Source organism: Musca domestica, unplaced genomic scaffold (assembly GCF_030504385.1).
Source record: "Musca domestica strain aabys unplaced genomic scaffold, Musca_domestica.polishedcontigs.V.1.1 60, whole genome shotgun sequence".
In the NCBI taxonomy this organism is placed as follows: Eukaryota; Metazoa; Arthropoda; class Insecta; order Diptera; family Muscidae; genus Musca; species Musca domestica.
In genome coordinates this window covers 2,829,377-2,856,902 of record NW_026712364.1, presented here as the reverse complement: position 1 = coordinate 2,856,902, position 27,526 = coordinate 2,829,377, and the positions used below count along the sequence as shown (strand labels likewise).

General features: G+C 33.6%; 1 protein-coding gene across 1 annotated transcript; it reads right to left on the bottom strand.

Moving 5' to 3' along the window:
* Positions 1 to 21,534: 21,534 nt before the first annotated feature.
* Positions 21,535 to 26,326, bottom strand: LOC101899378 (pickpocket protein 28-like). Its single transcript, XM_059129371.1, has 3 exons — positions 26,252 to 26,326; positions 22,936 to 23,354; positions 21,535 to 22,874 (listed from the first exon to the last, which is right to left on the bottom strand). Exons 2-3 carry the CDS (start codon positions 23,324 to 23,326, stop codon positions 21,580 to 21,582), a joined length of 1,686 nt encoding a protein of 561 aa, XP_058985354.1. The 5' UTR covers positions 23,327 to 23,354; positions 26,252 to 26,326; the 3' UTR covers positions 21,535 to 21,579.
* Between the last annotated feature and the right edge of the window lie 1,200 nt (positions 26,327 to 27,526).

The window sequence follows — 27,526 nt, the reverse complement described above, 5'->3', positions numbered from 1 at the left end:
TAATAGTAAGGGTCTTTAAACATTTGCTGTAATAAATCAGCGAACAAGTTGAAGATTTTTTCAATTTGTTATTCTTCTTTTGCATTTTTTTTTAATTTGTATTATCATATTGAATTCAGTGGATTTTTTTGTGAACAAAATAAAGAATAATTTTTCACTACATACAATTTTTCAACAAAAAACTGAAATAAGTGCGAAATACGATGTTAACTGACATCTACCTTTCAACTATAGGGCCGACATCGTGGTTCATATGGAAGATGCGAACACATTTAAACAACCAAAAATGACAGAAAAAGCCTAATGGAGCTCATTTCAAAGCGTGGACCTACTTCTTTGATGTGACAATAATCCGTCCAATGAGAGCTCAAAATGCAAAATTCTTTGGGAGTACAATCAGTAAAATACCAAATATAAAGGACGGAAAATAGTAGAGCGAATGAGACTCTTAGTAAGAAAAGGATTTCTATCCTTCCAGAAATTCTTCACAAACATTCAAGATACCTTAAATCACTTTTGCAGGTCATGATATCGATCATAACTCACGGTCATGATATCGATCATAAATCGGGATGTACCCTTCCCGATTTCATATTTATATAATCATCATATGATTTAAGCTATTTTTGGGGTCTTGGCCACTTTTTTCATTGCTTGGCCCTTATTTGGCATCTTTGTCTCTAAGGGGTTAGGGAACCATCATACAGATAATTGCCACATAGGAATTTATTTAAGTAAAGTCCCCACATTGGAGTATCCCCAAGTCCACTTTCACATATAATGTGTGGTCAGAAAAGAAAATTTTGTATTCTATTGAATTTGTAACTCTCAAGAGAATATTGGTTGGAAACGTAGATTTGGGATATACATCTATATGATAATATGGTGGATAAAACTATTTTTACTCATTTAAATCACGCGAAATTTTTTTCAGTTTGACATGCTATGTTGTTCTGTTAAATTTTTGATTTGGTCTCTATTTAACTTTGGCTATTCTTAATTCATTCAGCGCTCAATTATGAGCTGTACAAAATACAGCAAATTCCAAATTACTGCTCATTTGACTGGAAAATTTTGCTACGATTTTTATCATACTAAAAATTAATTTGATCCTTTACATGGGGATAAGATTGATATATACTTTTTAATAGATTTGTATAGCACATCCACACCTTTGAAGCCCACGGCTTAAATATGGGTACAGGTATTTTAAAACACTTTTAATCGACCAGTACGGGAACACTTATATCAGTCATATCTGTGAATAATTATGCTTTGACAAATATGCATAATAGACAAAAACTACTGGCCGGCAACGCGGACCGGGCCAGCTAGTAAAATATAAAAAACACTACAAATGTACATTAGAAAAAAGTAAGTCAAAATGGAAAAAAACATGCAAAATAAAACATTACTATTGTACATTTCAAAAGTCAAAATGAAAATGTTAATATATCACATTTTTACGCGATTTTTTTGGATATTATCCTTTTCGGATAGGAGACAATTCCGAATTTGTATGAATCATTAAAATCAGTTCAGCGGTTCTTAAGTTATAAGCGTAGTAACTAACACAACTTTCTTTTATATATATAGATTATTATTATTATTATTATTATTATTATTATTATTATTATTATTATTATTATTATTATTATTATTATTATTATTATTATTATTATTATTATTATTATTATTATTATTATTATTATTATTATTATTATTATTATTATTATTATTATTATTATTATTATTATTATTATTATTATTATTATTATTATTATTATTATTATTATTATTATTATTATTATTAATTATCGAAGCGCTTCAGCAATAAATAGTTTTTTATAAATCCAGGAGGTTTCTGGTGGATTGCTTTTAATTGAATTGCAGGTAATATTCTTTAATATCTTCCCAGAGCCTTGATGAAATTCAAATCTTGATATAATTCCCACAAATGTAAGCCATTAAATGTAACCACCTTTGCCAAATTGTTATCATTTGATCTAAATATGTACGTATCAGCATTGTTTATAGGGCCATTAAAATTAATAATTAATTAGAAACGTTATTATTGTTAATAAAATGTATTTTTAAATTTTACTTGTTTCTGAATTAATTTTAGTTATGTTTTAGCATTTTCTAAACCCAGACGTACTCGTGTTAAATACAAAATGATAACTTACATTAACTCTGTCTTCATCGTGTTTATAATAATTTGTGGTCTGGACAGTTCACAGGTAAATATTAAAATCTTTTACGTTTAACTATCATGTATGGTGGGATAAAGTTATGTGACGTTGTTTGGTTTCGATGTTGATTTAGCGATCTCCGTCCGTCTGTGGAAATCACTTTAGCTTCTGAACGAAATGAAATACTTTCATCAAATTATACTTCGGACTTTTGGTATCAAAAATGGGCTATATATGTCTGCGTGTGATGATGAGTCCTGTTGGAATGTCCAAGGTCTGCGGCCAAAATGTTTGTGTGCCTAAGGCTTTAATATACCCTCCAGAATATTTTCGCGGTAATATTCGACATTTATTCCAACGGCCACGGGCCACGGTCGATTAATACGAACGGAGAGCGACCATCGGCAGTTATGGTGACCCACACCATCACCATGGCCAGCTGACCTCTTTGGCAAGTAAACACGATCAATTGTATATTTACAAACTGCTGGACAACGAATCTTTTCTCATCGGAGAAAACCATATTCGGCCGTTCACCACTGTCGGCCAAGCGAAGCAACTCTTTAGCTCTTTGAGTCTATAATCTTTCTGTTGCGGTGTAAGTTCTTGCAAATTTTTGGAATTTCAATGGTTTTACCCCGGGCTCATTTTTCAATATTTGCCGAAGGAAATATTTCGATATGTCCAGCTTATGAGCCATTTTTCGGCCACTGCGAAGAGGGTTTCGATCAAGTAGCTTCTTTATATTTCGAACCATTTCTGCTGATGTTGCTGTTTTTTCCGTCCGCATCCTTGACGACGGGCTACGCTACAAGTAACACGGTAACGAGCGATGGTACGAGACACAAAAGATTTATTCAAATTTAAATGCTGGAGTGCTCTAACGATAGTCACTTTTGGTTTTCCAGCCAAATATAAAGAAATCACACTATCACGCTTGAATTCCATCACGAAGAACTTTATTTCCGGAAAATTCTCACCAAAATGCTTTTATACGCTTGTAAACAATATAATAATTTAAAAATAATAATATTAACAGCTCTCGGACGAGTGGATTAGAATGACAGCAGTCTGAATTTGGTTGCAGTTTTTTCATCTCACCCTGGATTTATATCAGTAGAAAAATAATCAACCTTTCGTTCCTTTCATTCTATGAAGGGCATATTAACTTTGTCATTTCGTTTGTAACTCCTCAAAATGCTCATGTTAGACCATACAATGTGTATATATTCTAGATCAGTGTAAAATTCTAAGACGATTTACCAATATCCGTCCCTCTGACTGTCTGTTGTAATCGCGCTATATTATGAACGAATTGAGGTAGAAGACTAACATTAAAACACACATGTGTATTGTGTCAGTAAGCAGGTTCAGTTCGTAAATGGCACATTTCGGCTCCCGTTTTCGTACCTCCCAATATTCGATATTTTGATGATTTAAGAAACATTATTCACCGCATTTGTTTCAAATTCCGTATTTGTAGTTTGGAATCGCTAGAAACAGAAAATTACTTATGTAGTTTTCATTGAAGCGGTATTTTTAAACGATTTTTTTTCCAAATTTTCAAGTTCATTCCTAATCGTGGAGGGTATTAAAAGTTCGGCCCAGCCGAACTTTACTTGTTTTTGTTTTAGCAACTGAAAATTTTCCAAAAATGATTCGTCGGCGATAAATAATACCATGTCAATCGAATTATGCTGGAAAACATAACTTTTTGATATCAATATTTTTAGTAACATTTTTTTTTTCATTTTTCTGTTAATTAGTTGGAAATTATTTACTCACCTCAAAAATTATTTTTTAATATTTATTAAGATTTCCATTAAATGATAATGTGGCCACATTTAAATTTAATGGTGGCTTTTTAAATATATTGTTATGTGTACGTGGTTTAAGTAATTGTCTATAACAAATATCTATTAAGTTAATGGCTTTCTATTTTGTGATGGACATGATAAGTGTCGTGGATATAATTTTTCCGAATTGCAGTAAAAATATTAGCTTATTTAGAGTGTATATAGATTTTGCCATTCCTAATTTTTAACTCCGCGAAATATGCACATAGTCCCTGTCATTGGAACTGAAACGGACTCAGAAATAGACAATATGCTTAAAACTAGAAACAGTATTATTGTTCAAAAAAATAGAATCAGTGTCAAATACTTTCCGATTTATATCTATAAAAAAGGAAAATGTTTGAACGTTCGATTTTTTGTTCGTTTGCAATTTATAGACTCAAAAACCGTTTACAGATTTTCCTGAAAATTTGCATATCTACTACAGCATAGCCTGAAGATAACATAGGCTACATACATTTTTCAAATTCCACTTGGGACGGGAATATAGCATCAGAATCGGATATACCACCAAAAAAAACTAGATTTTTTATGTACATATCTATTGATTGATTACTGATATAGTCTTCAAATTTGGAGTACGTAACGAAATTTGAAGCAAAAATAATTTTATCAAATTATATTGAAATCGGTTCAGATTAGGATATAGCTCCCATATACAGGGTGAGATGAAAAAACTGCAACCAACTTCAGACTGCTGTCATTTCTAAGCCACTCGTTCGACAGCTGTAAAAATTATTCCAGTGACAGCACATTACATTGCATTTTGATGAGAATTTTCCAGAGAAAAAGTTATTCGTGATTTTTTTTCAAGCGTGATAGTATGATTTCTTTATATTTGGCTAGAAAGCCACAAGTGGCTATCGTTAGAGCACTTCAGCATTGAAATGTGAATAAATCTTTTGTGTCTCGAACCATCGCTCGTTACCGTGATACTGGTAGCGTAGCCCGACGTCAAGGAAGTAGACGAAAAAAACAGCAACATCAACAGAAATGGTTCGAAAAGTAAAGAAGCGACTTGATCAGAACCCTCTTCGCAGTGGCTGAAAAATGGCTCGTGAGCTGAACATATCGCAATATTCTATTCGTCAAATATTGAAAAATGAGCCCGGGGTAAAGCCATTGAAATTCCAAAAAGTGCAAGAAGTTACACCGCAACAGAAAGAAAATAGACTCAGAAGAGCTAAAGAATTGATTCGCTTGGCCGAAAGTGGTGAACTGCCGAATATGGTTTTCTCCGATGAGAAAACATTCGTTGCCCAGCAGTTTGTAGACAAACGAAATGATCTTGTTTACTTCGGTGGGCTACCAGAACTCAAGCCATGGTCGCTCTCCGTTCGTATCAGAATAAATACCGAATATTATCGCGAAAATATTCTGGAGGGTGTATTAAAGCCTTGGGCATGCAAACATTTTGGCCGCAGACCTTGGACATTCCAACAGGACTCAGCACCATCGCACTCAGCACGCGTCATCCAAAAATTGTTACAAAATGAGGTTCCTCGCTTAATTTCCAGCGCACAAAGGCCACCGAAATCTCGGGATGCCAATCCGTTGGACTTTTGTGTCTGGAGTATTTTGGAAAGCAAGGTTGACACTAAAAAGTACCAAGGTCTCGATCGCCTCAAGCAAGCGCTTTGCTAATTTCCGACATTTTCGGCTTTCATTCAATAAAATTAAAAAAAAAATGTAAAAATCATCACCCTGTATATTTTCGGCCGATATCACATATTATTCTTCGTTAATGATTAGCTTAGAAACCCTTTGTAAGTTCATCCTATTACCCTCACTCCAACTGCCAGTTTAATATTTCCAGACCATGGTCGACCCATTGTTCCACAGTGTAACCAATATTAATACAAAAGTAAAGTAATTAACTGACTAATTGACTGACTTAACGATTTATCAACGACTAGACGAAATATTGAAATTTTGGGTAAGGGTCACTCTTGGTGCGATGGGATCAGATAAGGCTGAGTTTTTGGAAATTCCTACTAAAAAGTATTGAAAGGTACTAAATATGGTACGTGAACGGTTAGAGCTAAAAACCTGAAATTTGGAATGTGTATCAATGCTAAGTAGAAGGCTCGACGAAAGAATGTAGTTTAGGAACTGTGTACTCATGTATACGAAAAGTACTAAACGGTACTCAATTTGGTACAACTTCGATTTGGGTGCACCGATAGAGTTGGAATCCAGAAATGACCGATTGTAGTATTAAGTTATGGAGGTTGTCTTCGAAATTTTTACTTATGTACATGGACAGTACTAATTTGTACTAATGGTATTGACTGACATTTTGAAATGAGATTGCTATTTCATTCTAGGACTGATGTATGTAGGTAGTTTGGAAATACGTGCTTATTTGTACTAAACGGTACTACATTTTTTACAAACCAAATTTGGGAGAACCGTAAGAGTTGGAATCCTGAAATTTGGAAATAAGATTTCAATTGGATTATATGCTGTAGCTAGTTATGGAAGTTCGTACTTATATGTGCTAAATGGTACCAAATTTGGTACATTTTGGATTTTGATGAGCTAATAGAGCTGGCATTCTTAAATTTGAAAATAAGATTACTGCCGGAGTGTAGGATTGGGATATGAAGGTGGTTTTAGAAATTTTTACTTATGTGTACTAAATGGTACTAAATTTGGTACAATTTGGATTTTGGTGAACCACTGGAGGTAGAATCCTAAAAGTTGAGATGGTACTTACTCTGGGAGTCTAGCTTTGAGGTATTGAGGAAACTTTGGAAACTCGTACCTATGAGTAGTAAATGGCACCACGTTTAGTAAAATTTGGATTTAGATAAACTGATAGGGCTGGAATCTAGAAATTGGAAAAGCAGATTTCTATTTGGTTGTGTGATGTAAGTTATTTTGGTAATTCGTACTTATGTGTACTAAATGGTAGTAAATTTGGTACAATTTAAATTGTAGATGAATCGATTGAGTTGGATTCCTGAAATTTGGATATAAGATAACTATTGCAGTGTGATATTGGGGTATGCAGGAAGTTTTGGAAATACGTGCTTATGTGTACTAAAAGGTACAAAAATTGGTACACTTCAAATTTTATGAGAACCGATAAAGTTTGAATCCAAAAAATTTAGATGCAAAACTACTATTGTATTGCAGGAATGGGGGTATGGAAGAAGTTTTTTTAAAAAACGTACTTATTTGTATTTAATTTGGTACAATATGGATGTGGGTGAACCAATAGAGCTGGTATCCTGAAATTTGAAAATAAAATTACTGTCGGAGTTAAGGATTGAGATATGGAGATAATTTTGTTGAATTTTACACTTATATGTGCTAAAATGTACTAAATTTGGTAAAATTTTGATTTTGAGCTGGAATTCTGAAGTTTAGAAATACGTACCAGAAAAGTACGAATTGTACAAAATAGTATTCATTTTTGTATTTGACGATTAAATAGAGCTGGAAATCTGAAGTTTAGAGAGAGAGAATATTTGATGTTGTGTAGGATAGGCAAACTAAAGGGTTGTTTTAGCCATAAGTTTTAAAATGCATTAAATTTGGTACCATTAAAAATTGTGTGAACGGATAGTGGTAAAAACTTTAAATTTGGTATGAAAATCAGTTCACGTTCGTGGGTTGATTTAAGTAAGTGGTTTGGGAAATGTGTGCTAAGTGTAAATTTTGTATAGATTGTAGGAAAATGAAATTTACTTCACAAAGAAGTACTATTTGGTACAAAATTATGAATTTATTATAGGGAAAGTGTACCAGTAGTCGGCACTTTTAGAATTTTCGCGTTTTTAATCGCTCACCATTCTGAGTGGAACTTTTCAATTATTACAAAGTTAATTTATTCAGATTCGTAATTTTGCATAGTTTTTGCAATTATAAATAAAGTTTTAATATATTGTTATTAAATTTCATAAATTTGTAGTTTTATTAAAACAATGCTTTTTTGCCAGTAGTCGGCACCACTTGCCAATTGTAGGCATGGCATGTTCCAACAGTCGGCATACCAATTTTTTTGTAAGAATAATTAATAATAATAATAAATTAATTCATTAAAATATAATACTTTTGTTTAGTTAAACTGATTCGACGTCTTTATTGTACTTTTCTTAAGAGTATGGATTGTTGAGGACCTTCACAGACAAAAATTTAATTTTTATTAGAATAAATCATCTTTTCTTAGCGAAATTGTACACAAAGTTAGCTGACAATATATTTGAAGTAAACAAAATACATTTAGTTATAATAGTTTCATTTATTTGGGCTTAAAAATAAAAAGTGCCGACTACTGGAACATGCCGAACTAAGGCACACTTACCCCATGCAAGGTAACTATTTTCGATGTGTATTAAAGTTAGTGCTTTAATTTATAACTTAAAATTAATCCACTTAATATAATTTCATATATCCGGGCATTTTCTAATAATTATAGTAATGTAATGTGAAAATTTTACTCATTAGTTTAAAACTAAACTGTTATTTGTAAATATACATAATATTTGTCAACTTAATCCATATTTAATTTATTATTATACAGCAAATTCGTTTAAAATTCACCAAGGTGGAGTGCGACACTCCAAATAAATCAGAGGTTATATTTGAAACATGCAAAGTCAAGGCCGTGTCAAGAAATCTTCAGTACATTTCTTTAAATGTGACATTTCGTGAGTTGCCCCTTTATGATATTAATGTAAGTATATGTTGGTATTATACATACAATTACAAAGACATTATTATACTATACAATTACAATGATGAAAACGAACTATACGAAAAAAATAATTAAATAAATTTACAAAATAATATTCACAATAATTTTTTTACCACTTTCAATACATTAATTTTTAAAAACACAATTGCAGGGCACTGTGGCGTTTTTCAAGCGGGCCAATGGCTATAAACCATTTTTATATAGTTTCGAATTAAACTGCGAGACTGTGAAACGCCTAAATCCCGTTACTAAACTGGTTTGGCAATGGTTTCAGGATAATAGCAACATAGGACGTTTGTGCCCATTTGAAGTGAGTAACGAATTAAAAGTTTATATATCGAATAAATAAATTGTTTTTATACATACTTTAAGAAGTAATACCTAATACCCTATGGAGTTTGATAATACACCAATTTTATTCTTATTTCTCTTGAAAGCTTAAATTATATATCAATATTTTCAGACAAACTTTTTAATACCCCGTTTGGAAAATGTCTACTTGGAAAAATCGATGCTACAACTGCCAGTTCCCGGTGGAGATTATGCCTGTTTCACTACTTGGTTGCTGAACAATAAAACCCAATTATCTGTTAAAGTTTATGGAACTATATCTTAAAAAATCTGAGACATAATTTGTAAAGAAATCGGGAATTTATAACTGAAAATAAATTGGCACTGGTTTGAAAATTCACTGAGAAAATGTAAAGGGTTTGATAAGCTTCATTAAAACTACTTCGTATGCGGAGAAAGGAAATTATATTAAGTGAATTTATGCGTAATTTTTAATAATAATAATACCCTTTAAAATGTCTATCCAACACAACTGCAAAGACTCTAATTCAAAATTTCAGATTTCCAGCTCTATCCCCTCCCCAAATATCAATGTTAATACTATGTGGTGGTTTGTTTACCTTTTGGTACGTACTTTCAAATCGCCCCTCCATGTGTCAACCAAACCGTACAAAAGTTGATCCTAATGGTAAATTCTACTCAATGCTTTCCGCAAATTCGAAATTTAGTACTTTCTATTATGTATTTCTATATATATCAGTACCATTTAGAATCTTTTCGTACGCTTGCTGAACGAATTTCCAACCACAAAAAAATAGTACCATTTAGTGGAGTACATATTTCCGAAACCACTCCTTACATCAAGCCCATTTCTATGTTAGCAACATTGGTGCACGTATTGTTAGAGTTTCGAAAAACCCTTAAGTTTGTCTATTCTGCACAAGGTCATTTCCTTACTCAAATACCAAAGTTAATAATATTTAGTACTTTTCGCACTTCAACCAAATGGTACAAAAGGTGATATTAATGGCAAATTTTAGACCTCTAATTCAATAATTTCCCCAAGTACCAAATTATGGTACTAAATTTGGTACTTTAGTACTTTTTAGTACGTATTTCAAAAGCCACCTCAAAATCTAACTAAATTAAGTACCACTAAGTAACTTTCGTACGCTTGCAGAACGTATTTTCACACCCAACTCAATATCTTAGCCAAAACCAACCAACAGATAACCCAATACCAACATTTTAAATTTCCAGATCAATCTGATCAACGAAAACCAAATTGTAAAGAAAATAGTATAATTTAGAACAGTTGTTAAACTTAGTACATTTTTCCAAAAATACCTTCTTATATCAACACTACTTCCCATTTTATATCAAGATTTTAGCTGTATCCGTACATAAAGTACATTCCAGCTCTATCGGTTCACCCAAATCGAAATTGTACCATCTTTAGTACATTTTAGTGCATATAAGTTTCCAAACCTTAATCGGTACCTGCATATCCCAATCCTACACTCCCACAGTACTACAATTTTCACATTTCAAGATTCCACCTTTATCGGTCCACGCAAATCCAAAATGTACCAACTTTGGTACCATTTAATACACTTACGTACCGTAAGCACATACAGCATGCAATGCAATAAAAATCTTATTTCCAAATTTCAAAATTTCAACTGTATCGGTTCTCCCAAAACTTAAATTGTATCAAATAAGTTACTATTTAGTACATATAAGTAGGAATTTCCAAATACCCCAAATCTTACAATTAGTAATCTTATTACCAATTTTCAGGATACCAGCCCTATTTGCTCTCCAAAATCCAAATGATCGCAAATTTAGTACTATTTAGTACTTTTCGTGCACATAAGTAAAAATGTCGAAAAACAACTCCATATTCCAATCGTACACTCCCCTAGCAATGCTAGTTTCAAATTTGAGATTCCAGTTCCATACTTTCCTCCAAATTTAGCACCGTTTCGTACCTCTCGTATACATGACTACACACTTCCAAAAATACCTCCCCATTCCAAATTTCAAGTTCTTGTCTTTGATCATTCACATGATACGACATGGTACCAAAGTAGTATATTTTAGTAAGAATTTCTTAGAATTCTAGCTCTACTGGTTCGTCAAATAAAAGGCCCTATCTGACACTTTGGTGCAAAAAGTGAACCTCACCTTAAAAGTCAAGATTCTAGTTTCAGGCATTTCGTCTGGGTGTTGATCAATATTTGAGTCAGTCAGCACAGAGTGAGATGAAAAAACTGCAACCAACTTCAGACTGCCGTCATTTCTAAACCACTCGTCCGACAGCTGTTAAAATTATTCCAGCGATAGCTCATTATATTGTTTACAAGCGTTAGAAGCATTTTGGTGAGAATTTTCCAGAAAAAAAGTAATTCGTGATGGAATGCAAGGGTGATAGTGTGATTTCTTTATATTTTTCTGGAAAACCACAAGTAGCTATCGTTAGAGCACTCCAGCATTTAAATGAGAATAAATCTTTTCTGTCTCGTACCATCGCTCGTAACAGTGATACTGGAAATGGTTCGAAAAGTAAATGATCGACTTGATCGAAACCCGCGTCGTAGTGGCCGAAAAATGGCTCGTGAGCTGAACATATCGCAATACACCATTCGGCAAATATTAAAAAATGAGCTCGGGGTAAAGCCATTGAACTCCCAAAAAGTGCAAGAATTTACACCGCTACAGAAAGAAAATAGACTCAAAAAAGCTAAAGAGTCGCTTCGCTTGGCCGAAAGTGGTGAACTGCCGAATTTGGTTTTCTGCAATGAGAAAACATTCGCTTTCAGCAAACAAAATTATCGTGTTTACTTGCCAAAGAGGTCAGCTGAAAATGTGCACCTTCGGTTGGCGACCAGAACTCAAGAGCAGGCCATAATGATGGTGTGGGCCGCCGTAACAGCCGATGGTCGCTCTCCGCTCGTATTTATCGACTGTGACATCAGAATAAATGCCGAATATTATCGCGAAAACATTCTGGAGTGTGTATTAAAGCCATGGGCACGGAAACATTTTGGCCGCAGACCTTGGACATTCCAACAGGACTCAGCATCATCGCATTCAGCACGTGGCACCCAAGAATGGTTACAAAGTGAGGTTCTTCGCTTCATTTCCAGCGTACAATGGCCACCCAAATCTCCGGATACCAATCCGTTGGACTATTGTGTCTGGAGTATTTTGGAAAGCAAGATTGGCACTATAAACAACACAAAGTGTCGATCACCTCAAGCAAGCGCTTCACCCTGAATGGGCCAAAATATCACAGAGCAACATTCAGGCAGCGTGTGACGGTTTCATTGGCCATTCGAAGGCCATAAGTGCCAAAAGTGACCAATTCGCACAAATCCAAACTTATTCTAAAATTTGATGCTATTTCCGACATTTTTTCCTTTCATTCAATAAAATTAAAAAAAAATGAATATAAAATTATGGCTTTTGACTTTGTTGCAGTTTTTTTATCTCGCCCTGTATATGAATTGTAGAGAAGAGGTATATCTGAATTGATTCGCTTTAATCTTCGCAAAATTTATCCCAATCGAAAATGATGCCAGAATCAGTCTTATTAAGCGCACGTAGAACGGTGGGTAACATTTATAACGAATTAGAGCCATTTAAATTCAAAACCCATTTGCACCAAATTTATCTGATAAAGAATGGGGAGCATTTTTGGCTTTGTAAGGCATAAATGCTACATCGGATGGAACATATGAGAGCTATAGCTATATCTGAACCTATTTTTACCAAATTTCGTAGGCAAAGTTTAAAATTCCATCTTTTATGGTCCATTACTTCCTTTTGGTGATCTCCGTAGAATAACCTTCTGAGTCAATTTATGCGATTTGTCACTAGATGTAAGATCTCAATGCATCGGCATTTATATAAATATGAGTGTAAACCCAACTGTCACTACAAAAGAATATGTTGAAGTTAATTATAAATCTGAGGATTGAGAAAAAAAATACTATACTTAATATTATGAGCCCGAACCCACTTAATTTACAATATTTTTCTATCCAAGATCCTTTAGACAAATTATGGGACAATATATTTATGATTATACATTAAAAAAGAAAATAAAAAACACGCATATATTTCTAATAGTGTTCCGAACAAATCAAATATCGATTATGTCGCTGAAACACACTAATGATGACCTATCAATGCCATGTGTACAAATTAAAAAACAATACCAGACATTTAATGTACACAATTGAATTCAAATACTTTCAATTAATTTTCCATTTTTTTTTATAATTCCGTCGCAAAACACGGTTGTAGTTAATTATCGTTATTTGACTCTGTCCATTTCAGTAATAAGTGAACTTTTTTGCAAATCAGTCACTTGTTTTGTTCAACAAAATGTTGAATCAGGTCAAATTAGTAAATGTTGTCTTTGTGTTGTTAATAATATATTCAAGATTTAACTATACTCAGGTAAGTATTTAACTATTATATCACACAAAAAATATTTAACACCTCGAAATATTGGTTCTAGACCCACTCTGGTTGTATATGAATCATAATATCCTTATGAGCTGGATCGATGTGTCTATGTGTGTTCATATGTTATGCATGTAACTCTTTCCACTCGAAATTTTGCCTTTACGTTTTAAAAATGATCTCTATACACCAAAAATAGACATTTTTATACCCTCCACCATACATAGTATTGAGGGTATATTAAGTTCGTCATTCCGTTTGTAACTCATCGAAATAATAATTTTAGAGCCAACAAAGTGTATATATTCTTGATCAGCGTAAAATTCTAAGACGATTGAGCCCTGTCCGTCCGTCCGTCTGTGCGTCTGTTGTAATCACTAGAGTCAAAACAAATAAATAATAAGGAAGCTAAAATTTTACACAGATCAATATTTTGTGTGCTGGTAGCCCCCATTTAACGGTACCCCTCATATTCGACACTTTGGTGATTTTAGCCACATTTCTCAATGGAATTGTCTGAGTTTGTCAAGGAGTTCTTCGTGACTAATATATCCCCTGACACCGGCACCTTCCGATCTTCCGTGTTTTTGGGATTTTAGCCACATTTTTCAATGGAATTGTCTGAAATTCCACACAAGGAGTTCCTTGTGGGTACTTTACCCCCTGAAAGAGAATTGTCTATATAGGTCCACGATATCGTATACCCCCTATATAACGGCACCTTCCAATATTTGGTATTTTTGTGATTTTAGCCACAATTTTTAATGAAATTGTCTGAAAATCTTCACAAGAAGTTCTTTGTGAGTACTTTATCCCTAGAAGAGAGTTATCTGTATAGGTGCACGATATCGTATAGTTCCCATATAACGGTACCCCTCGATATTCGATACTTTGGTGATTTTAGCCACATTTTTCAATGGAATTGTCTGAAATTCTACACAGGGAGTTCTTCGTGACTAATTTATCCCCTAGAAGAGAATTGCCTATATTGGTCCACTATATCGTGTATACCCCATATACCGGCACCTCAAAGACTTAAAAATTTGTACTTCTGACCTTAATATGTTTAATCCGATATAGTTAATTATAAATCGAAATCTGAATTGTTTTCAAATTGCCATAAAATTATGGCCTCCAGTCAAAAACCATGCATGCATGACGACTATATGACATTATTTCCAAAAACAAATGGATCACAAAACATGCATATCTATTAAGCCAGGCATTACTAATGTTTGGAAAAAAGAGATCGGAATATAGAAAAAATAGGGAAAAGTCTAGTAGATATTGAAAGTAGAGCTAAAAATAGAAGGTACGTGTATCGGTGTTTTGAAAGTCGACGACTTAAAATAGCAACAAAATATATTAGGATGGAGATGTAATTCTAAAATTTGGTATAAAGGCCACTGTGTCAAGGGTGGAGAGAAGGAGCTTGTTTTGGATGTGCGCACTTTTATTGTACAATATGGATAAATTTGGTAATGGAGGGACCTGAAATCCTGAAATTTGATACTGTTGGTATCTGAGGTAATTTGGTAATGGGTGAAGGGATAGAGAATCCAGAAATTTAATATGGATGTCACTATTGGTGATTGTGGTTGAGAAAAGAAGGTGGTTTTGGAAATGCTTAGTATAACTAAAGAAAACTACGACAATAGATTTGGGATGGGGTTTAAAGATAGAGCTTGTATTTACTAAGTGAAGGAATAGAACTTGAATTCTAAAATTCGATAATGAGGTCATAATTTATACCTCCACAACAAAGGGTCGGCAATTGCAATAATTATAACTCTTACAAAATGTGAAATAAGAGTCCGATTGTTTTCAAATTGCACTCATCACAATATTTTTATTAACCCAAGATCTGGTGCAAAGGTGGGAAATATCAGTCCACTCTTTCTGCTTCCTCCTGCACAAAGTGTCAACATTTTGAATATCCATGAAGCTTAAAAAAACGCAATTCAGACTTGGTACACCTCAATATTTCTTTTTATTTATTTTTTATAAAGATGGTAGAGATCGGACCCTTTTTTCTTGTGGTTCAAGATTTTGAAAAATAACACATTCAATATCTTTTTAACAAAATATGAGAATGGGACATATCGGTCCACTCCATCCGGTACCTACCTCACAACGGGTCAAAATTTGCATAGCCATGAAGCTTGTAAAACGTGAAAATATCATCCGATTGCTTTCAAACTAGGCACATCTCAATACTTCTATTAACACAAGATCTGTTGTGAAAATGGTAGATATCGGTCTACTGCTTCTGGTACCTCCCCCAAAAAGGCTCAATATTTTGAATAACCAAAACTATCATAAAATACGAATTAAGCTTCCAATTCTCTTCAAACTTCACGCTTTTCAATATTTTTTCTTAAAGAAGATCTAGTGTGAAGACGGAATATATGGGATCCCACCTTGTGGCACCTCTCCAAAGACGGATCCTTCGGAACAACCCTTTCCCCCCACATAAAAGGTCAACAGTTTGAATAATCATCACGCAAGTAAAAATAATTTTAATAAAAAAGGGTGAGATAAAAAAACTGCAACAAAGTCAAACACCATAATTTTTAACATTTTTTCATTAATTTTATTGAATGAATGTCGGAAATAGCATCAAATTTTAGAATTAGTTTAGAATTTTTCGAATTGGTCACCTTTGGTAGGAATTATGCCCATCAAACGGCCGAAAGGCAGTCACACGCTACTCGATACTTTGGTATTTTTTAGTCCCAACCTTGCTTTCCAAAATACTCCAGACACAATAGTCCACCGGATTGGTAACCAGAGATTTTGGTGCGCTGAAAATGAATCGGGAAACCTCATTTTGTAACCATCCTTGGGTGGCGCGTGCTGAGTGTGATAATGCTGAGTCCTGTTGGAATGTTCAAGGTCTGCGGCCAAAATGTTTGCGTGCCCAAGGCTGTGTCAACCCTCCAGAATATATTCGTCATTTATTCTGATGCCACTGTCCATTTATACGAGCTGAGAGCGACCATCGGCTGTAATGGCGGCCCACACCATCACCATGGCCGGCACCTGACTTGTGGTGGCAAACCGAAGGTGCACATTTTCAGCTGACCTCTTTGACAAGTAAACACGATCATTTTGCTTGGTTACAAACTGCTGGATAACGAATGTTTTCTCATCGTTGCGCAGAAAACCAAATTCGGCAGTTCAAAACTTCCGGCCAAGCGAAGCAACTCTTAAGCTCTTTTGAGTCTTATTTCTTTCAGTTGCGGTGTAAGTTCTTGCACTTTTTGGAATTTCAATGGCTCTACCCTGAGCACATTTTTCAATATTGGCCGAATGGAATATTGCGATATGTTCAGCTCACGAGCCATTTTTGGGCCACTGCGGGTTTTGATCAATTCGTTTCTTTACTTTTCGAACCATTTCCGCTGATGTTGCTGTTTTCTTCTGTCCACTTCCTTGACGTCGGGCTACGCTACCAGTATCACAATAACGAGCGACGGTACGAGTCACAAAAAATTTGTTCATATTTAAATGCTGGAGTGCTCTAACGATAACCTCTTGTGGTTTTCCAGCCCAATATAAAGAAATCGGACTATCACGCTTGAATTCCATCACGAATAAGATTTTTTCTGGAAAAATCTCACCAAAATACTTTTGTACGCTTGTAAGCAATATAATGAGCTGTCACTGAGTTGTGTGTTTCAAATTCGGTTTGTGTATTTTCTAAAGTGTTCTGCCTCTAGCGGCAGCACTTTCTCCGTATAGGACGTTTTCCTCAACACATATATACTGGAACCTCTTGAGATATGGTATTTTGGCGATTTATACCAACTTTTTATGGAATTCTTTCCACATATGAAATTTGAAGATTCTTATAAGTTGTCAGTTAATAAAGTTTTGCAAAATCTCCTAAATTGAGCTATTACAGAACTATAATCCATCAAGTATCTTTATTATTTTTTTTTCATGACTAAAATATTGTTTCTAACAACTTATTTACTGACTTTCCTCATTCTTTCATTTTAAAGGCATTTCGTATTAAATTCACCAAAATCCAATGTGAAAGCGCTGATAAGTCGAATATCAAGATTGCAATGTGTAAAGTAAAGGCTGTCTCGAGATCTCTGTCGTTTGCCACCTTAAATGTAACATTTCACAACGATTTGGTGCCTACAACGAATGTTTTGGTATGTAAAGTGTATTTAATACAATTTTCAGCCAGAAAATATCTACATGTTGCAGAGTTAAAAACAAATTCGTTATCTTTCAGGCCACAGTGGAATTTTTAAAGAAAGCCAATGGATACAAGCCATTTTTATACAACTTCACTATGGACTGTAATTTTTCAAAGCATCAAAATCCGGTAACAAAAATAGTTTGGTCCTGGTTCAGGGAAAATACAAACCTTGAACGCATGTGTCCATTTGTGGTAAGTAACTTAAAGCACCCTTATCATAATCTCTGCGGGAAAAATTAATAAATTTCTTCTTCAAAAATTCGTTTTTTTTTTTATTTTTTGTTTTTTTTTTTTTTTAAATCTAAGACATTTTTATTTATTTTTTTTTTTTTTCAGAGTGAATTTCTAATGCCTCGTTTGGAAAATTTATATTTGCAACGATCGCTGGAACAATTGCCAGTACCTTTAGGAGATTACGGATTTTTTACCAACTGGCTTTTCAATAACAAATCGAGACTGTCGGTAAAATTTTATGCAACTATATATTAAGATATATCTACTATTGTACTGAATAAAATAAAAATTATACGGTGTTTGTTTATCCTATATCATACCGGTTGTAAGAAGATAGAAAGTGATCTGCGGTGTTATCTTATTATATCCTACACCACACTGTGGCCCATAGTAACATGCAAAAGGAAACGAGAGATACCCGTAGATTCTTTTAACGATCTCCATAGAATCACATTATGTGTCAATTTATACATGTCCACCGGTCCGTCTGTCTGTCACTTTATCAACAGAGCATAGACCAAAATTACCATATAATTCTGATCAAATTATGTACACGAAATTTGCTTGGCTGGAGGACTATCTCTTTTTATAGTGGAAAAAAATCCGTCCAAATTTAAAAACACCTCGCAGATGAACTACGTCATGAAGCAGACTCAAACATTGAAGTATGTCTGTAGAGTTTGGTAAAGATCGATTCAGATGAAACTATAACAACTTGACCTCCTTAATATTCTACGGACTCAAACAGGGTACACTAAAAAGGTAATGTAGAGATTACAACTTTTTTCTGAGTGTGCCCGACTGACTGCTGTCATTTATAAGCCACTCGTCCGACAGCTATTAAAATTATTCCAGTGTCAGCTCATTACATTATTTACAAGCGTAAAAAAGCATTTTGGTGAGAATTTTCCAGAAACAAAGTTATTCGAGATGGAATTCAAGCGTGATAGTGGGTATCGTTAGCATTAAAATGTGAATAAATCTTTTGTGTCTCGTACCATCGCCCGTTAGCGTGATACTGATAGCGTAGCCCGACTTCAAGGAAGTAGACGGAAGAAAACTAATATGGCGACCCACACCATCACCGTGGCCGGCGCTTGAGTTCTGGTGGCCAACCGAAGGTGCACATTTTCAGCTGACATCTTTGATCATTTTTTATACCCTCCACCATAGTATGGAGGGTATATTAAGTTTGTCATTCCGTTTTTAACACCTCGAAATACACATTTTAGACCCCACAAGGTATTTATGTTCTTGATCAGCATAAGATTCTATGTCGATTTAGCGATGTCCGTCCGTCTGTCCGTCAGTGGAAATCACTCTAGCTTCCGAACGAATTGAAGTAGTTTGATAAAATTTTGCTCAAATGTATGTTATGTCTGCAGAACTTTTGCTATTGAAAATGGGCCATGTAGGTCCACGTTTTGGTATAGCCCCCATATAACTGTACCTCCCGATATTCGGTATTTTGATGATTTTAGCGACACTTTTCACCGGAATAGTTTCAAATTTGGTATTTGAAGTTCGTTATAGATACTACAGCCTAAGACAGAAAATTGTCTGTGCCGATCCACGTCTACGTATAGCCCCCATATAACGGTACCTCCCGATATTCGCTATTTTGATTATTTTAGCGAATTTATTCACCGGAATTGTTTCAAATTTGGTATTTAAAGTTCGTAATGGATACTACAGCCTAAGACAGAAAATTGTCTGTACAGGTCCACCTCTTCGGAAAGCCCCCATATAACGGTACCTCTCGACATTCGGTATTGTGATTTTATCGACATTATAACCGATTTTTTTTTAAGTTTCGCATTAGAATATTGTAATGGCTTATGTCAAATGTTACCTACGCAGGTTCATGTCGTCGTATAGACCCTAATATAATAGCTACATTTGATGTTTTTAAGATTTTAACAGAAGTTTTAATGGATTTTATTTATTCATTTATTTATTTATTTCTTTTTTTTTTTTTTTTCTTTTTTTTGAGAATTGCCATATTCGTTCCCAATGGTGGAGGGTATTCAAAGTTCGGCCCGGCCGAACTTACGGCTTTTGTATTTGTTTTGTTTACAAACTGCTGGACAACGAATGTATTCTCATCGAAGAAAAACCAAATTCGGCAGTTCACCACTCTCGGGCAAGCGAAGCAACTCTTTAGCTCTTGTGAGTCTATATTCTTTCTACTGCGGTGCACGTTTTGGAATTTCAATGGCTTTATCCCGAGCTCATTTTTTAATATTTGCCGAATTTCGATTAATCGATTAGCCCCCCTATAAAGGTATCTCCCGATATTCGGTATTTTGATTATTTTAGCGACATTATTCACCGGAATTGTTTCAAAATTGGTATTTGAAGTTCGTAATGAATACTACAGCCTATGACAGAGAATTGTCTGTGCAGGTCCACGTCTTCGTATAGCCCCCATATAACGGTACCTCCCGATATTCAGTATTCTGATTTTATCGACATTATAACCAATTTTTTTTTAAGTTTCGCATTTGAATATTGTAATGGCTTATGTCAAATGTAACCTACGTAGGTTCATGTCGTCGTAGACCCTAATATACGGCTACATTGGGTATTTTTAAGATTTTAACAACATTTTTAACGTATTTCTAGATGGTGGAGGGTATTCAAATTTCGGCCCGGCCGAACTTACAACTTTTTTACTTGTTTAGCAGTATTATTATTATTATTATTATTATTATTATTATTATTATTATTATTATTATTATTATTATTATTATTATTATTATTATTATTATTATTATTATTATTATTATTATTATTATTATTATTATTATTATTATTATTATTATTATTATTATTATTATTATTATTATTATTATTATTATATTATTATTATTATTATTATTATTATTATTATTATTATTATTATTATTATTATTATTATTATTATTATTATTATTATTATTATTATTATTATTATTATTATTATTATTATTATTATTATTATTATTATTATTATTATTATTATTATTATTATTATTATTATTATTATTATTATTATTATTATTATTATTATTATTATTATTATTATTATTATTATATTATTATTATTATTATTATTATTATTATTATTATTATTATTATTATTATTATTATTATTATTATTATTATTATTATTATTATTATTATTATTATTATTATTATTATTATTATTATTATTATTATTATTATTATTATTATTATTATTATTATTATTATTATTATTATTATTATTATTATTATTATTATTATTATTATTATTATTATTATTATTATTATTATTATTATTATTATTATTATATTATTATTATTATTATTATTATTATTATTATTATTATTATTATTATTATTTTTTCAAATGATGGATGGTTCGGAACAAATACATTTGCAGATAAAAATACGATATTCATTTTTTAAATTTATTAAGAAATGAAACCATTATTTGCATATTAATTGCAATTAACAATTGTTATAAAAGCACACACATAAATACAAATGCAAATTGTACCAATTAAGTTTATTATTAAAATCTTTAGCATACTTTATGGAGAAATTGTAAAATAATTAAATTTAAAACATAACACCACGATTCAAACGTTAGTTCTTCATTGCTTTCGATTTATTCTCCATAACATATTTGCTTTTTCTTCGCATATTCGACAACAGACGCAAAGTCATGTGATAGAAAAATTCAATTAGGCTCAGTATCGAGAAACCCATAAAAAGACCCAAAATACCACCACAATTTGCCAGGAAATCCGCATAACCATACAGTTCCGAACGTTTGCGGGCAATAAATTCATTATCCTTAAAATGGACCAGGAGACGGGACCATTTCGCTGTTTCGGCATCCTTCCATCCAAATGCTGAGAAAATGTATTGTTCATTGAAATCCGATTGGGATATTTCCATATCATAGTGCAGGGAGGTGCAAGATGGCATACATCTGCAGGGATCTTTATCTCGATCATCGGAATATTCCATTAGCATTTTGTCTTCCGCCTCGTTGCAACAGGCAATTTTATCCTCTGCACAAACGGGCATATCGCTGGTACGTGGCATGGAGAATTTCACACAACCACATTCTTTGAGGGTAAAATTCGTAAGACATTCCATTTCACAGTTACGTTCGTTGTAGTTTTTGAAGAATCTCAGATAGCGTTCGTGGTTCATGAAACATTTTCGCTTATCTGGCGAATATACAGCGACTCCATTCGATGTCGTCAGCAAGACGGGTTTTACGGTAATCGAGACTTCTTTGCGGGCTGAAATTCGTACAAAACGTTTGGACGGTAATGGAACAACGGATGGGGTGTGAAGGACGATTTTGTATCCCTCGGTGCCGGCACTACAACAGTAGTCTATATTATCGGTAAGTACCCTCAATGTGACTTTCAATGAAGCCGTTGTACTGGCACTTAAAACCCGGGCGGGATATGTTTTGATGGGGGCATTTTTGTTGTAACCTTCTTCCAGTGACCAATTTAATGTGCGATTTAAACGCTTCGTAGGGGACTCATCGACGGCGCTCTCAAGATCCATGAGACCATATTGTATGGTATCTTCACGATATAAATCACTGTTTTTAAGACCATTAAATGTATAACATAAACCAAAATCGGTATAGGTTTTCGTAAATAGATCCGTGCAGCCTTTCTCAATGCCAAACCATTTGCAGGACACGGCTTGTTTTTCCAGATCTAGGGCCATGTCATTTATGATTTGAATATAATCATAGGATTCATTTGATAATTTGGGAATTTCAGAACCATACACATCCGAACTACATGTGTGCAGCAGTGTAACAAATTCCCCAAGTTGGCGATTAGTTAGATTTTTCGGAATTTCCGAATCGAATGTCAAATTTTTTAACAACATACTGAAGTTAGGGCCTAAAGCAGAGAACATAATATTAATGTTACGATTTCAAACTTTCAATTGGTGTAAACCTACCGTCTTTAGGTACCCTCCCTCTTATTTCCGGACAAATAGTTATAGCTGGAAATGGTATATCCGATACGGGCGTTGAACGTTCCGAAAAGGTAACAATAACTGGAGTATCATTCCATTTCTGATAGACTTTTCGAATGGTTTGTGAACTAAAATAAAAGGATAAAGTGAAAATGCCCAACCAAAAACATATCTCCTTCCATGGTCGTTCTTGCCCGAAATATTTGACGCCATGCAGCGAGGTATTCGAACAATATTCATTGAAAATTTCCTTAAGACTCTCGCGCACATTTTTTCTTTCTGGTGTTGAATTCTGCTTTGTTGCCGGCGGAGAGATATCTGCAAATTTTGATTTCATCTCGAGAGAACAGTGTTTCGGACTGTTGGCGTCCATGTCACCGGGTCTTAAATGTATTGTTTATCTGAAAATATAAAAAATATATATTTAACTTAAATAGAAAATCCAAAAGCTCGTGTTATAAAAAAAATTGCAGGATCTTTATAGGATCATTTTCTGAGGATCTTCATAGAACCATTTTCTGAGTCGATATATGCATGTTAGTCCGTCTGTCCGTACGTTTCTGTTTTTTGTGAGCAAACCTTCGACCGCCCGACCTTCAATACAATTCTCTGCAATTTTGCAAATTCCGATCTGGGCTGCTTTTTGTAATTGTTAACATTTACACCACATCATCGCCCAATAACAAATTTACTCATATCCAGAACAATCAACATCACTCCATCCTCAACACCAGCAGTGATCCAAAGTTAGTACAATTTAGAACTTTTCAAAAAATTATAGTACTCATTTGCAAAACCACAACCAAATACCAATATAGACTTCAATATAAAATTTCGGAATTCCTGCTCTATACATTCACTCTATACCAAATTTAGTACTTTTCGTATAATTATAACACACATTTCTAAAACCACCATCATATCACAGACACCAACAGTGACATTTATATCAAATTTAAGGATTTCTGCTCAATTCCTTCAACCAAATACAAATATAGTGCACATTTCCGAAACCACCTCCATATCTCAATTCCAGATACCAACAAAGAACTGAATATAAAATTTCGGCAGTCCAACTCTATCCCTTCACCTAAAACCTAGTTTAGTACAACTTAGTACTTTTCGTACAAATGTGGTACACATTTCCGAAACCACCCTCATATGACAAGGCCACACATGGACAGCGACCCCAATACAAATTTCAGATTTCAAGCACTCCCTGCTCACCCAATACAAAATTGTCCCAAATATAGGACTATTTAGTACTTTTGGTACACACTTATGGTACACAACAGGTTCCCCAATACAAAATTTCAACATTTGAGCTCCATCCGTTCACCCTCAACCAAACTGTTTCAAATGTATTACCATTTGGTACACTTAGATCTATCCGTTCACATAATACCAAATGGAACCTTTTTAGAAGTTTAGGAGATTTTTTAGAATTGTTCGCAACCCTAAAATTTCGAATTTCCAAAAACCCTTTTGTAAATCTATCCTGCAATCCATCAGTGATTCTCGTTCCAAGTTTCATTTTGTTTGTCTAATACAAAGTATTCAATTTCAGTCAGTTATTTCACTACTCTTCGATATTCACAGATTATTTAAGTATCTTCAATGTTGTGATATATCACTTTTCGAGTTGTACTTTTAGGCGCCCTTATCTATTACCTAAATTTGTCATTTAAATAAATTTAAAACAAGTAAAGAAAGTTTTAAAGACGGGCGGAGCCGACTTTATGATACCCTACACCACTTTGCTAATTTAGTAGAGCTCCGCATAACAATTGAAAGTGAGAATTCAATCATACACACCATGATTATAATTATAATTTAAGGTTCAAAGGACTAAATATGCCGAAGCATTTGTATCTTTTAAATTCGGACTTGTATTGCCCATTTGGTGCAAAATTAATTTGAAATCGGATAAAAATATATATGGGAGCTATATCCAAATCAGAACCGATCTCGATAAAATTTGGCAAAGATATTTCTAAGCTGTATTTGATATATTTCCCTGAATATCGTTGTTACGGAGTGCACATTACGGCTGTGGGTAACAAATATAACATATCGGATGAACAGTATATATGGGAGCTATAGCTATATCAGAACCAATCTTCACCAAATTTGACATGCTAGCTTCTAGACTCAATTCGGTCGTAAGTGCCAAATTTCATTCCATTTTGGCAAATATTAGACGTTTGGTGCACAATAAAAAGTAAATCGGACGAAGTTTTATATGGGAGCTATATCCAAAGCTGAACCGATCTCGATAAAATTTAGCAAATGTATTTCTGAGCTGTATTTGATATATTGCCCCAAATATTGTTGTTACACAGTGCATATTACGGCTGCGGAGGACAAAAATAACAAATCGGATGAACAATATATATGGGAGCTATAGCTATATCTGAACCGATTTCGATCAAATTTGGCATACTTATTTTCAGGCCTAATTTGGTTGTATGTGCAGAATTTCATACTATAAAAGACAAATTGGACGAAGATATATATGGGAGCTATATCTAAATTTTGACCGATTATCTCCAATTTCAATAGGGTTCGTCCTTGGGCCAAACAATTTGTGCAAAATTTCGTCTGGATAGGGCAATAAATGCGAACTGTACTTTGTTTACAAAAATACATGGACAGACGGACGGACAGATAGACGGACGGACGGACATGCATAAATCGACTCAGACTGTGATTCTATGCAGATCATCAAAAGGAATTATGGGTCTATCTCGTTTCCTTTTGCCTGTTACAAACAAATGCATAAATACATAATAAAAAGTATTGTTTTGAGGTATACGTTTAGGCGCATTGATCTATTAGGTAAATGTGTCATTAAAGACAACTGTGAAAAAATGTATGTCAAATACGTTCGAGATTTATTTTATTTATATTTATATCACATTTCTAGACATGTGGTTTAAATTGATTATAAAAAAATAAAAGTTTATTTTTTTAGCCCTAAATAGATGTGAAACATACCTTACGCTTTATACCAGGAAATTTTTACTTGCTCGGAAATTACAAACAGAACATTTTATGACAAGAATAATAAGTAGTGGGAGTGAAAAGGTAATCTTATCCTTATCAATTTCCCTCCTCAATCCACAAATTCAGTTTCGCATTCGTGAAATTTTCTGGCTTATTCAAGGACGTTGCATTTTGTTCCTTTCAATTTTTATTTCACTTTCACTAGGAATTTTGATATTTTTCTCAATCAACAGTAAATCTCTATCAAATCCTTTTGATCCTATTTATTATATATTTTTTACGGAAAGTTTACCTCTAGAACTAATAATGAACCACAAAACGACACCGAAACCTCCGTAAGATTAAATCTGCAACGCTTGAAACTCTTTGGACTACTAATCGCAGAATTTGCAATATTGCAAAGAAACCACATTTGCAAAAATATGAGCAAGCACGATTACAAATTTTTCCCACTCAAGAGAATGATTATGAGATCGAGATGTTTTCTTACCCTACTCAGATTAGTAATTAAATGTAATAACAGCAAAAAGGATAAAAATCACAGCATGATTTTTTGTAAGGCTTCCAGAAAATAATATCTGAGACTAAACGTGAATTTTTAAGGAAGGAACTTGAAAAATTTGAAATTTTTTCGTCGAAAATACCGCTCAAATAAAAACCGTTATATGGATCTATACGAAGACGTGGACCTGCATAAGTAATTTCTTGTCATAGGCTGTAGTTTTCGAAATTTGAAACAATTCCGGTTAATAATTTTGCTAAAATTATCAAAATACCGCATATCGAAAGGTATCGTTATGTGGGGGCTATACGAAAACGTGGACCAACATGACACATTTACGAACTTAACCAGCCTACTGGCAAAATACACATGTGTGCAAAATTTTAGCCATCTATCTCGATTCGTTTCAAAGATAGCGTGATCAAGAATATATATATACTTTGTTGGGTCTTACATGAATATTTCGAAGAGCATGGGGAAGGGTATAAAGAAGGAAAAATAAAAATTCTAAATTATGAATGAAAAGTCTAAATTAAAGTTAGTTGCTATCGGTAGGAAGAAAAAATTTTTTATATAATTATAAGCATTTATATTTTACCAATTTTTGTTGGCAATAATATATGTAAGAACATCCTACTAATGAATTAAGTATCGAGTATTAACAAAATACATTTTTAAGGCAAATGTCATTGTTAAAACCAGTAAGGAAAAGACAAAAGTCGGACTGTATGATACCCTACATCTACACCTATACAAGTAGTGCTCCCGTAACAAAAGAATTTATTTGAAGTAGATCATACCACTTATCAACATCTGGCTTTAGAGCAGTTAAGATTGGTTTCAGGAGGAACTAGTGGAGGCATATCCAATTCTGAATCGATTTTCAATAAATTTGGCGCACATATTTTTATCTTTTATACCAAATAAGATTGCTATAGAGTGCATGATATCACTTCGAGTAGGATTATATTAAAAACAAGTAAGCAAAGGCTATAGTCCCGCGGGGCCGACCATGTGATACACTAAAACATTCCAGTGTGTTAGAAGACCCCTTATGTCCACATC